General features: G+C 35.9%; 1 protein-coding gene across 5 annotated transcripts in view; it reads left to right on the top strand.

Moving 5' to 3' along the window:
* TTC33 (tetratricopeptide repeat domain 33) overlaps positions 1-14,309 on the top strand; it is a 53,116-nt gene that overhangs the window by 20,425 nt on the left and 18,382 nt on the right. For 3 of the 5 annotated variants that reach the window (XM_026058156.1, XM_026058154.1, XM_026058155.1), the window contains exon 3: positions 9,723-9,804. In XM_026058156.1, the coding sequence (XP_025913941.1) occupies positions 9,723-9,804 (82 nt within the window). Of the gene's footprint in view, positions 1-7,793; positions 7,864-9,722; positions 9,805-14,309 lie in introns of all 5 variants that reach the window. The other 2 variants (XM_026058158.1, XM_026058157.1) reach the window with 1 other exon arrangement.

The raw sequence follows: 14,309 nt of genomic DNA, 5'->3' as shown, positions 1-14,309 counted from the left end.
CTTTGTTTGTTAGTACGAGGTCCAGCAGCACACCTCTCCTTGTTGGCTCCTCCACCACCTGTGTCAAGAAGTTGTCACAGTTGTCACAGAAGTTGTCAAATAGAAAATTGAGCTTTCTAATATATATGTGTTTAAGAAAAACAGGTATGTTATATATAGTATGGAACTATGGATGCTGGAGAAATACAGGTAAAAGGTTTACCTGACTGTAAAGAAGTTCTTAAATTCTGGGCACTGTCTGATGTGTTAAGATCTTTCACAGTGTATTTTTATAATCCTCCTTTGTGTTCTGTCCTGTGATTACTGGCTAGTTATATAGTAATTTTGCATTAATATAATAGATGTAAAAATAGCTGATTTTTTTTGATGCTTCAGGTCAAACTTTTGTCCATCCTGTAGTTCTTATTTTTTTTGTGTTAAAAATTGGAAAATTAATCACTGCAGTCCATCTGCTAATATTACTCTAATTAATTGGGTATGCAGTCAGAGACAGCAGGGTCTTGTGGCTCGTATGACAAAACTAAGACAGCAAAACCACCATCTACTTGAAGGAAGCATAACATATTCTTCTAATTCTGTTCCTCTAGTCTGAAAAAATATTCCAGAGTCTAAGTTAGTGTCTCATAGAGAGAGTTTTTGCTATTAACTTATCCTCACTTTTAAAATTACACTATGAAGTTCTGAGATGCTACTACAATTAATTGAAATTAAAGCAATTTAGGCAAATTAAGGCAAAYGTCAAATAAGAGGGCAATTATTGTGATTCATTTTTGATCGTTTGCAAAGGTAAGGAAGTCTTTGTGGTTAACTGTGTATTTGTTTGTGAAATTCAGACCATGTTTATAATGTAGTCTTATTGCAGATAAATAAACTCTGTATTATATGATATGAGTAAGTTTTATATCTAATCTGTATTTGAAGGAAAAATACGAAGTAGCAGTGGCTGGCCTGAAGATARATTCTGCAATAAGGCCAGGAGCAAAACTCTGGAGTTCCAGAATTCTGCACAATGGTCTGTGTAACAAAGAGATTGTTTAGCAGTATGCAACTTGTTTAGATTTTTGGTGAATATCAGGATTTTTTTTTTTTCCAAGAAAAATACTTGCTTTGGTCTTGCCCTAACCAGTGCTTGTCAGTCACATGTAATTCTTTGTTCATCAGAACAGAATAATTACTTCATGGTTGTAGAACTGGCTGTGGAAAAACATGCATATGTTCCAAAGGCTTCTTTGAGGACAGAGCCCTGCAACTGTGCGTGTTGTGGTAGTGCCAGTGCACAAGGCATAGGGCTCTGGAGCTGAAGCAGTCCTTCAGTAAGCAGCAGGAAAATGGACTAGTGGTTAAATGTACTCCATTTGGGTTGCAACTGGCTTCTCTCCTTACGGGTAAGTGCAGTATCTGAGCTGGGTTGGACCATCAGTCAGTGATTCACCAGACTGTATAAACTAAGATAGGGAGTAGAGTACTCTGCTCACARTTAAATACAAGCAGTTTTTTTATGAAAGACATGTTATGGCAGACTTGCAGCCATCAGGCCTAGACTCTGATTACTCTCCATCATATCTAGTACTCTGTTGCATGAACTCATCCATTGTTTGTCTTTAAAACAATTTACTGCAGTATAGTCTGTTTATGGGTCTCAAAATATTAATAAAACAATCATGAAGGAGTGAGTGATTTTTGAGGTTAAATTTTCATCTGTATGTGGGGAAACTAAATATTATTTCCACATGAGAGAGGATGTCTCTATCGGAGATGATACCAGAATCCTGATGTCATGGTTTTCAGTTCTGGGTATTAGTTACAAGAAGATACTTCTCCAGTATTGGATTTTATAGGTTTTCTTTGACAAAGGTATTATCGAACTTTTATTTGCATATTTGTATACTTGAAATGGTGATGTCCATGGTTGCACCTCCAGATGAATTAAAAATCAGGAAATTGAGACTGGAACTCATGTTAAAAATCTCAGCTACTAGTTTGGCATGATGCTAGAGATTCCTTCTGATATGTGATGAAACGTTATCTCCAATTTGTTCCTCTGTGGGAGTTCTTAAGTAAGGTAAGGCTCTCTGAAGTATTTATGTAGCAATTTAATTCTCTCTGGTATATTCAACTGATATATTTGTATCAGATCCTTATATTTTTGCTTCATGAAAAAGGTTATACTGTATAAATCTGCCTGATCTATTTTCACTATACGTGTTACTGGTGTCCAGGCATCAATAACCTGATAATGAGAAGTCTAATGTGTACAAAAATTAGTAATGCTTACAAATGGTTACCCTTTAAATGATGTGCATCAGCTGTGTATATTCTGTTTTATCCCATAGAAAATTCAATGTAGTTTATGTATATGAAGTTAGATCAAGTGGGATTGATTTTCGTCTCGTTACTATGGGGCAAGAGCATGTATATGATTAGTTCCCATTGAAGAATTGCCACTTAACTCTTTCCCTGTGGTAATTAATTAATGTGGCCATACCTAAATCATCCTGTTAAATTAAAAAAAGATATGTTAGAAGTTTTAGTAGATAGTAAAGCTGTCTGCTCTAACTTTCTCACTCTACAATTGTAGCTGACATAAGGCATTTATTTACTATGAAATAGCTGTGCCATTGAGGTGCAGTGATGGTAATTCATCAATAGTGTCAGAATTGTCTGCAATAAAAAAATCTTTTGGGTTACTAAGGCTGTTCAAAAGAGCGTGTACTATTGCATTTCATATGTCTAAAGACGTAATAATCTTATAAAGGTTACCAGGGAGGTTAGATGTGCTGTATGGCACTAACTACAGACTAGAATTTTCTGTATGCACTTCTGCAAGTAATACTTGTTACTGCGCATTGCTTTTTTTCTAGATGCCTATATACAGTGCCATGCAGATATTTTTCCTGCCAGCAGAGAAGCTATTTTACCATAAAATCATAGCTGACATAGGGCACCCTAGAGTTGTTAAACACCAAAAAAGCTGTTACATTCATTTGTCTTCATACTTTCCTTCTAGTAGTTTCCTTCTACTTGTTTTTCTTCACGTTTCCTGCTGCAGTGTAATCCTGCATCATCTTCCAACTTAAAAAAGGAAAGTCTAATCATGTGGTCAACTTTCCCTTTCCTTTCCTCTTTATGTACCGTTTATAATAATGTCTAGTGTTCTTTTCCTTTAGCTTCCACCAAAGTCTTTATTGTATTTGGCCTTATGTTAGGCTAAAATTGCTCTTCCCAATGTTTCTGGTGGTCACAGACCATTATTCTACCTTTGTTCTCTGTGATCTGGTGTAAATATTTGACAACTAATCATATTCTTTTTGAAATCTTGTTCTCTCTTGTCTTCCTTAACCCTGTCTAGCCACATTTTTCCTCATTCTCCTTTAACTTCTGTTTTGTCAGATTCCCTTCAAATCTTTTAAAAATTCTGAGGAGTTATATTGCCTCTTATTTTCTCCTTACACTGTACTTCTGTGATCTGCCTCTCTACTGCAGGCCTGTCTCATTTTGTCTAAATTTGATATTGTCTCATCTCTTTGGTATGTCTTCATGTATTTTCAATTTCATTCAAAACATGCCCTGAGGTTTTAATCTGTTCCTAAAGCATCAACTATGCACTCCTGTCAAGAGTAAAGGTACTGGACTGTAGATCCTGTGATCTACAGTGACCATTTTTAACATTACATGCATTGGGCTCAAGTTACACATCAGCAATCAAATTTTGAACCATAAGTTTGGTATTTTACCCAGAAGCTTCCAATTAAATACATTTTTATGGAAAATATGAATTTGGCTTAGTGATCTTGTTTGAGAGTTCAAGAGATGATGTTTTCCCAGAAGTGTTGTTGAAAAAGTGAATTGTAAGCATGAAATGTTTGTTTCATACATTTAGCGAGCTGTGTTAAAACCTGCCAAGTCTGTATAGCTCCCAGATGGTTAGTAGCATGTCTGAAGAAAGCAGTTTTACCACTTTAGGGGAGCTCTGGGATTTCGTATCCAGTTAAATAAAAATTGGCAAGATCCATCAAATCTTGTACTCTGAAACCATCCCAGATGTATCCAGTTTTAAATAATTTACTTTTTTGGCATTTTGATAGAGAAGATAAAATGATAGTTATGTTCTGGATACATTGTATAATTTTTTGTTGTTGAGAGTGTACCGTTTTACTGAAGCGTCACTATGGGTACATAAAAGTATGCCTTGTCTTTATACTCAAAGAATAATGAATACTTCAAAATATGATATAAAATCTTGTAAAAAAGTTTTTTATTGCTTAGGCTTAGATGTTTAGTTACATGCAATTGTATATATACAATAAATTGTACATAAAAATTGTATGACATACACATACAATATTGTGTGTATATATACAATTTTACTTTTTCTGGAAATAAATATTATTTTGATTTTATAGAATATCAGATTATGCCTGTTTTTAACATCCTGTGACTTCCTTATGGTTATACTAGATATGCTTTTATAGTATTCCCATACAACATCAAAAAATTAAGGATGCCTTGGTGATTGTCTAGTCAAAGCAGGGTCAACATTGAATTCAGACTAGGTTACTTAGGGCTGTGTTCAGTCGTGTCTCGAGAGCCTCCAAGGATGGATGTTCCATACCACTGCTGGACAACTTGCTCCAGTGCTTGATGATCATCCCAGTGAAAARGTTTCTTTCCTATATCCAGTCAGAACCTCCTCTTTCAATTTATGACCGCTGTCTCTCTTATTTCCCACTGCATGCCTCAGTAAGGAGCCTTGCTCTGTTGTCTTGATAGCCTTCTCTTAGATATTGGAAGGCTCCTATTAGATTCCCCCCCCTATATTGTATAACAGGTCTTTATTAAAATACATACCCTGAAAACCAAAGGAACAGATTTTATATATTCCTGCTTTTTACTAAGGGGAGGGAAGAGAGCCTTTTGCTTCATATCTTTTTTTGTTTGGTTGTTCCTGAAGGGTGAGTTCAACACAGGGGTTGTGAATTCAGATATGCTCTTCCTCTGTGCCCTAAACAAGTCTGAAAATGACTAGCAGCTGGGATGGTCTGTTATTTGGTTGTTTGTATGCTAGCGGTAGACTTTATTTTGTAACGCTCTTGGTTATCTTGAATTGGCTTTTCTCCCTGGCAATTTTATTTAATAGAGCTGGCTAGACTATTTGGGGGGACTGAACCTGCATGCCACTCGTTTTCTGGTATAGCACTTGACAAAGGTGTTGGAATTCTGCTACTTAAGGCAAAAAGCCCTTAGAGCTGGGGAAGTTCTTTCACTCCTAGCCTTTCCTTTTCCTCTTGCATATTTTTGTTATCAGTTTTTAGGGTATGTGTACCAGTAGGTGGAGGGAGTTAATCTTTTACTTTTGTTGATTGAAAGTGAATGAATGATGAAATAGGCAATTTCCTTTGCATAAAACACTTTTTATTTTAAAGAAATGTACTCATTTTTCCATGATTTTGTCTATTGGGGAACCACATACTTCTCAGGACAGTATTTGGGTCGGCATTTATTCTTGCATTGTTAGAACTAGTTTACAGACGTTGTATTCTTCAATTGCATTTCTTGCATTCTTGCATTCTGGTACAGATCACACATAAACAGTTCTTAGGCTAGAAAGTGTTTATCTTGTTTCCTGTAACCAAATATATATGGAATGTGATTTAGACTTGATGAAATCGCAGGAGACAGGACTGTAAGGGACCTCCAGAGGGCACATAGTGCGTTCTTAAAAAAACAGCTTACAAATAGATAACCTATTTACTTGTCTAATGTGCATAAGAATACATATGTCAAGCCAGAACATTGCCAAGGGCCATTCTTCATTATGTCCTGCTGTCTCTGCTAATCACAGGATCACTGATCTTGGAAGGGACCTTGGAGATCATTAGTGCAACCCCTCTGCTCAGGGTCAACTAGAGCAGGTTGCTCAGGACGTTGCCCAATCAAGTTTTGAATATCTCCAAAGATGGAGGCTGCACAACCTTGCTGGACCACCTGTTTCAGCRCTTGCTCACCCTCACCATAAAAAAGTTTCTTTATGTTTAAATGGACTCTCCTGTATTTCATTTTGTGCCCGTTGCCTCTTGTCCTGTTACTGGGCACCACTGAGAAGAGCCTGGCTCTGCCTTCTTTACTCCCTCCCCTCAGCTATTTACAGAGTGATGAGATCTCCCCTGAGCCTTCTCTTCCCAGGCTAAACAGCCCCAGGTCTCTCAGCCTCTCCTCGTGTGAGAGATGCTCCAATCCCTTAATCATCTTTGTGGCCCTTCGCTGGACTTGCTCCAGCATGTCCATGTCTCTCCTGTAGCAGGGAGCCCAGAACTGGGTGCAGTACTGCAGACGTGACCTCACCAGTGCTGAGTAGAAGGGAAGGATCATCTCCCCCAACCCGCTGGAGATGTGTTTCCTAATGCAGCCCAGGATGGTGTTGGCCTTCTTTGTTACACGGGTACACTGCTGGCTTATGGTCAATTTGGTGTCTACAAGGACCTCCGGGTCCTTTTCTGCAAATCTTCTTTCCAGCCGGTTAGCCCCTGGCATGTATTGGTGCATGGGATTATTGGCCACTATGATCAGTATCAGAGGCTTCTGAAGGTTTAAAAAATCGCCAGGGGTTGGATTTGGGATTTTTGATTCTCATTTTTGTTTCTGATACAAGTTATTTCTGATTTAAGTTATTTTAATTTTTGAAGTGCTGGGTTTCACATTCATTTTTCTGAAGTGACGTGGGATTTAAATGCATGTTGCTGTGCGTTAGCTGTGCCATAGCATGTGTTTTGAATTTGTGTGCTCTCATTCAATATCAAGCACATGGAAAAACATGTTTAGTAGGCCTCAGTGCAACAGGTTTAAGCTAAAATTCTTTACTTTCTTTTTGCCAGTCTGATATACTAGTTCTTGCAGCTCAGTAGATGCATATGAACTTGTTACATGGTAATAACTTAATTCTGTGTGTGACCTTATTTACTTTTTTAGAAAAGAATTGGAACAGCAAGTGGAGTAGTCATTAAACTTGTATAACTGTGTTAACTGAACCCAAAGCAGATATAATATTTATACTGAATTTATCCATTTTAAAATTAGTTCTCMCTGCTTCTAATGGTAAAGGTTCCCTACAGTCCAGTTCCATCAGATGCTGAGACTTAAAATTATTTTAGTGACACTACTACTGAGTTAGCTTACTACTTGTTTGAACCAAGGTTTATGGTTTTCATCAAAGCTTTACTGGAATATTGACTTGACAACTGTATCTTATGCCCCCAGAAAACATTTGCAGTAGGGCGTCTGATACTTAACACAGTATATAATCTTTCCCTTCAAAAGAATGAAGAGGAAAATCTTTGGATTAAAGAACTAGCTTTACAGAAGAAAGGAATCTTTTCTTAAATTGTGTGTTACTAGAGCAAACAGCATGTCTCAATTTCTTTTATTAAGAACAGTATCCTTATTTTTTTCCTGGAACAGCAATTGAAACTTTTTTCCCCTGCATATTTCTAAAARTTAAACAGACCTGTTTTATCAGACTTTCTTCTTATGGAAATATATGCACTGAAAAGATAAATGTTTCATCGCAGTGTGGATATAACCATACTGTAAACCTTCATTTCTCTTAGATCACCCTTTCTGAAGTTCACAGGTCAAGTTGAGTGTTTTGCTAACAAATTACTGTTCACTCTTTTGTTCATGTGTATGGCAGCAGTTGTTGGATCACTGACTTCTTTGCTCAAATATATACACATAGCACAGCATTTTTGTGAATGCACAGCCTCTTGTTCCCTTGACTGTCTCTCTTTTGTTGGCAGACCATGGACAAATTTGCAGCAAAACCCAACAGGATTTGAGAATATTTGCCTACTTGGTGCTCCTTCAGAGGTAGCCTGTTCTTCCTATGAGTTTTATCATATTCAGACTTAAATTTTGGGGGAACACTGGTGACCCTTTCATATAGAATAGAGACTCTCAAAATGTGACTTTGATCTTGCTGCCTTTCCATTCCATAGTGCCACTGTGTCGTTCCTTCCTTCATGGATATTGATGGTCATTACTGTTTGCTCTGTTTTCCAAACTCTTCTCTGTTTCTAAACATCTTGGCTACATTAGCAGTATTTCAGCTTACTCTGTGGCCAAGGCATCATCTGAGTTGATGGCTTCCCACAATCATGCAATCCTTGTAGCTAATAAAGTTTTTTGGGCTATGTCTGTGCTAGGTTCTGGACAAGACTATAGTCTTTTACTCAAAAAAAAGTCCTCACTAACTAAAGAACAACTTAACACTTACACTGACATATGTAGGAAATGTGATGTTTCTTGCAGCATAAACGCCCATGCATAGGGAATGAACTGAGACTACAAAGGCACAGCTCGTAGCTAAATTTTTAGGAAATGTGAAAATGCATTGAAACATCCCTTTGTCTGACTTGAATTCTAAGTATATTTATCAGATTATATTTTATATTTAACATATATTTATTTGTATTTACTTAAATATATTTAATATATTTAATAAACTAATAATACCTGAAGCACTTACTGAGAGTTAGAATTTGGTTGCATAGCTTTTTCAATATAGTCTCATGTTTCCATTCAGTTCAGAACTTTTTGAAATCTTCATGTATTGGTCTGGAAAATTCAGAGGTGCAAAGCAAGCCAGAGGACTAGAAAATGGGGGAAGGGAAAGAAGAAGGAGGGGAGATAAACTGTTTGTATAAGAAGTGTGTATGAAAATTACTTCCATTTTGTCTATATTATTAAAATGGCCATGTGTACATGTATCTGTCCATCTAAAGAGTAACAGCTTTCATATCTTGGCAGTAGAATTAATGGAAATATGAGTCCCTAAGCAAAGTTTCGTAACAAAGATGGATTTTGTAACAGTAGATTCATGGAACTTGTGGATCCCCATACCCCCGATAGTATTCTTATTGTTCATCTGAAGACTTTTTTRAGGCTGAAAGATTGCACTCCTGCAACTGTGTTTGCTCCTGCACTTTGCTGCAACTCTGCAGCAAATGATGCTGCTAGAGTTCTCTACTGTGGTTTAAAACCCCARTACGTCTTTGTCTAAGTTTTACCTCTTTGTTTAAGACAAAGACTTCTTGGTTTTGGTCAACTCATTATCGTCTGTTTCCTAGGGGATGGAAACATATTTCTAAGCTACTGTATATCTCCTAAAGTTGAATGATTTAATGATCTTAGGTACACCTGTTTACTTTGAATTTTCTTGTTATTTTGTATACCTGAGTTACCCCAAATTTCTTTGTTTTGGTCTCTGTTGCAATACAATAATGCAGGAGGGTGACTCCAGTTTTTAGCAGCTTTTTAAGCTAGAAAGAAATTTTAAATTATGACTATATCAAGGCATATGAAGTTCAAGGTACTTTTTTTCTTCTTCATCCCTGACTAAGAATGATTTTGACAGTGAGGGGAATTGCACTCAATTCAGAAATTCTAGTTTTAGTTCATTGCTCTGAATAAGTTTTCTATGTTGACTTGTTAATTCACTTGAGGCCAGTTTTGAGCTAGGGCTTAGTACCCATTTGGTCACAAGAACAAATACCCGGTTCCTCAAAACAGTTCTACATATCTTACAGAGAAGTGGTTAGCAAAATCATAAATATTAATTAGATGCTGTGGCACTTTAATTAGGACAATGTCAGGATCTAAAACAATAAAATTACTTGGTATAAGTCACTTTTTAAAATGTAGTGAGGCTAATATTGTTTTAACTACAGGTACCGGGAGGCTATTCACAAATGGGATGAAGCACTTCAGTTAACTCCAGAGGATGCTACACTTTATGAGATGAAATCACAGGTAAATTATGACAATTATCTGTCAGTTTTGAAATTCAAAAATAAAACATTGTGGTTGTTTAACAGATACCATGTAATGTTGTATGATTGCTTATATGCATAAACTACAGCATAATTAATTTAGGGTTTCCATTTCTTCTCAGCACAACAGGGTCTTTTTTACAGGTAGTGGAAATATGCTGTAATCTTAGCCAATCACAAAAAATCTTTTCTTACATTGTAACATTCTAATTCATGCCCTAGCAAAAGCAGCTTAAATATTTAAGAAATATATTAGGCAGAGGGGGAAGAGAATGTTTCTCTGACAGGTGARCAAATTTGGCTCTACCACTAAAATCTTATCTGCTCTTTCTAAAGAGTTGGCTTAATACCATCACCATTAAACAGGGATGCTGTATAAAAGACATGCTCCAGTTTGTGTCCACATTCAGTCTTACATAGATAAATTAGTCTTGGAAAAAAACATTAAATAGAGTGCATTTGTCTCAATTCATCAAGCCTTTATTTTACAGCTTTTTTAAAGAAAAAAGCTTGTAGTCATCAATGCCTCACTAAAATTGTAAGTTCATCTATAAATTTGTAATTTCAGTGTCTTTCTGTGTGACTTGGATGGCAAAACTACCAGGACCCATTGTTTTGCTTAGGTCAGGAAGTCTTTGTCTTCATCTATTTGCGAAGGTACAAAAATATAGTTTTTCCATATTAAACAAAAAGCTGTTATTTTGCAAAAAAATTTAATTGGGATTGGAAATGAAAATAAGAAATGTGCAACTACAGATTTCTTATCCCATTTTGCTTTTCATTTAACATCTGTTAAAGCTGCCCTTTTTATTTCAGTTACTAAAAGCTTTTGTCACTTGTTTTTCCCATCACAGGGTTTTTTCTGCTTTACTATCTTCACTATATTTTCTTTTAAGAATATGATAACAGCTTGGCTATGTCTTAGTCTATATAAATGGAAATAGAAAACACTTGCCAAGCTGCTGAATATTTCACCTGTATTTTAATATTTTTGTTTGCAGGGAATATCAGTAGCACAGCAGGTGAGAGGGAAACAAGAAGCAGCAATGTTAAATATATCTTCATGTTTGCAGAGACTATTCTAACAGGAAGGGACAGGGCTTCTCTCCTCAGGCTGACAGCTTGGTTCCYTTTTTGGAAATTTAAAAAGCCTTTCTCCCTGCTAACGTGCCACAATGTAGGCACATTCAGATTCTTTGGGGGGGAGAGGCTTTTTTGTTGTTTCAGAGAAAACAATGAGAGCTGTTTCTTCTTCACTCAAGTTTTCTGGAATCCTTAAGTAACATTGAATCCTTGACAGATTTTTGTCAATTGACATATGTGATGACAAAAGGCAGAGGACAGGTAAGTAAATAGAGGTGAAGGGAAAACGATGAAAATCAAAGTCAGAGGAAAGGCTATTTCAGAAATGAGTCTTTTTCAGTTGGATAGTAAGTTTAAAATGGAATAATTACTTTAAGGTAGCTACTCAAAATACAGATGAAAAATACATTGTTGAAAGCTAGGAGAAGGAAAAGAGAAAGTAAAAGTAATAAGTGCTTAATTTTTAGGAAGCTTGCTGTATTGTTTAATTTTAAAATCTGTTACTGTAATTTGTTTCTGGTATTTAAAAAAAAAAAAAAGGCAACAAAACCTCGTTATTTTCCAAGCCCTTTGCTGAAGGTGTGATGACCCTGTTACTTTTTGCTTGGATTTTACCATGTCTTCTCCTCTCACCTCTGAACTGAAGAAAGCTTGATTCTGTAAAATAATTGAATAATCATAAGCTGCTTTCAGTGCAGTAGTGCTAAAGGAGGGTTTTGTTCTATATAGCTGTGGAAGGTTTAGAACTTGGTTTTGAATTTGGTTTGAAAATATTTTACAGCTTTAACAGGTTTTTCTTCCTCAATTATTTTGGGAGAAGTGTGTTGATTGTTGCATTGTTATGTCAAGATATCATGTGCATATAGGGGATACAGTTAGCTTGTGTTAGGAAGAAGTGGGGGGGTGGGAGGGCATAGAGCTCCTTTCTGAATTAATTAAAAAGGTTCATTAATTTTAGTGGTAATAAGATGATAATAAGGTTCTTATTGATAATAAGATCTTATTGGTAATAAGATTCAGTAATTGTTTTTACTTGAAACCACTGAATGTTTCTGGTGAAATTCACTCATACTTTCTTTACATGACCTTGAAAAGGGCGTGTTTCCCCTTTCACTCCACTTCCCACCAGACTTGTGGAAAGTTATGCAGTGGTACTTTCCATTAACTCAGGCACACTTAGGATCAGATTTACATGGTATTTAGTATGTCCAGATATGCATATTGGCATTTACAAATCACCTCTATGATTTAGGTGCTTGACTCCTATGGATTTTACAGTTCTCTGGTGCTAAAACTTCTTAAACATATTTGTAAAGCTTCACTGAACTTTTATTCATATGTGGATAGCTTTACATAAGAACATCAATACTAGATGAAATCAGAGATCCATCTAGGCTAGTATCCTGACAACTCCCAGCAAAATGTTATACAAACAGTACAAGCGTGTGGTGATACTTCCCCAGAACGCTCTTCCCAGCCTCCAACAAGCTGTGGTTCTGGGACTTTTTTTGTGTTTAAAAGCCCTTGAAAGATTTCTCTGCAATGAATTTGTTTAGCTGCTTTCTGAATTCCTGTAAACTTCTAGCATTTGCAGATTTATGCAGCAAGGAGTTCCAAATCTTAATTATGCATTGTGTGAAGAATCACTGCCTTTTGTCTGTTTTGAACCCTACRTTTGCTAGATTCACTTTATGACCCTTATTCTTTTATTGGAAGAGAAAATAATATGATTCTGCTTCAAATATCAGTTCCAGGTTCCTGGAAAGGTTGCTAATTTGTACATTCAATTTTTAAATTCCACTACTAAAGAAATTTCCTTCAGATATGAAAAGTGTTGGTCCTTAGTTTTTTGACTATTGATTAAGTACAGAAATCTTGTTTGAATAAAGCAGAACAGCTAGTAGGATTTCTTCTAGTTTGGAAAAAAGGAAAAAAAAAGTTCAGGTGCTCTGATACTGACTTTATGCGGAGTGTTTTTCAAATAACCTTTTTTCTGCATTTTTTTTGTCTTGAAGACAAGGTGAAGCTGTAGAAAAGAATAACTATGCTCAATGGAACAAATCGAATAGCTCTTGTAGTAGTTCTTTTTTATTATAGTTATGTGGTCTTACATGAATGCAAAAGTTAATGTACAGACAAAGCTCTCCAAAAGTTGTCTATTTAATTGCACTTATTTTACAATTAAATGTATTCACAGTGGAAAGAATAGGARAATAGGGAATTACTTGTTTACCAGGATCCATACTATGGGGCAGTGACCTGTGTAAGCAGATGCTTACTACAACATCATTCAGTTGGTGCTCCAGCTGCAATACCTAATACTTAGAAATGATTACTTATTTGACGCCCCAGGCTCATCATTCAGTTTAATGATACCTTTAGAGAATAATGAAAACTGAAAGATTAAAGGAATGCAGGGCTTTGCTTCCTACATGCCTTTGCTTCTTTCCCGAAGAAGGGAGAACTGCTGGACAGTTGCACTCTTTCTCTTTGGTTTCACTTTCTGGTATTGTGTAGTGCTCATGTTCTCATTCAATGCAATGGAAGAAAAACTTATGTACAAAACATAATGCATTTATAAAATTTCTTAAATGTTTTTAAGAAAACCTGTATTTTACACTTTAAGGTGGCAGGATCTCTGTAGTACTCACAAATAGCTTTTACAGATGTTATTTGTGGTATGACTTACACTTACTGGAAGCTAGTTAACATAATGCTGTGTAATTTGATACCTTTCTGCTTTTAAAGGGACTAATGCGAGCTGTAAAAATTCATTTTTGCCAAAACAGGAATATGCAACTCATTCCAAAAATGTTACAGTTGATTTTCAAATGATATTGTTTTACAGTTGAGTATGTTGTTCCAGTCCACCATACCAAATGCTGAAGCTGCTATTGTGTTGCTTAATGAGAAAGTCTTGGTAGCTCCAGATTTTGGAAGAATCACCATACACTGATTCAGCCAGGGCTTGACCAGTATTGGCCCTATGCAAGTCTGCCTGTCTTGTTTGCAAGACACATACTATAGGATGTGATTCATATTAAGAATGTCTTAGCACTATATGCAGAGATTCTTTATGGTCTATACTAATTTTCTTTCAGTAAGGAAAAGTCTCCCTGTAAAGTCATTTCTTTTGAGAATTAGCACTGGATGGAATGTTTTGTGTGAGCTTGAATATCTGTGTATCCTGTTAAGTTTATTAAGATAATTTTATGTTGGATTACATAGCAGCTTCCCAGTTCATCAGTATTTACTGTCAGCAGCAAAGTAATATATTTTAAATACCCTGTTGTTTACTATACAGCTCAAATAAATATGCTGTCTAATGACACAGTAGGAATCTGTAAATATTTATAGAAAGAACTTAAAGATACATATTTTAACAGATGTTTTATTTTGTAG

This window comes from Apteryx rowi, unplaced genomic scaffold, assembly GCF_003343035.1.
Source record: "Apteryx rowi isolate R43461 unplaced genomic scaffold, aptRow1 scaffold_143, whole genome shotgun sequence".
Lineage (NCBI taxonomy): Eukaryota > Metazoa > Chordata > Aves > Apterygiformes > Apterygidae > Apteryx > Apteryx rowi.
The sequence above is the reverse complement of the archived record's forward strand: the minus strand, read 5'-3'. Positions and strand labels throughout refer to the sequence as shown.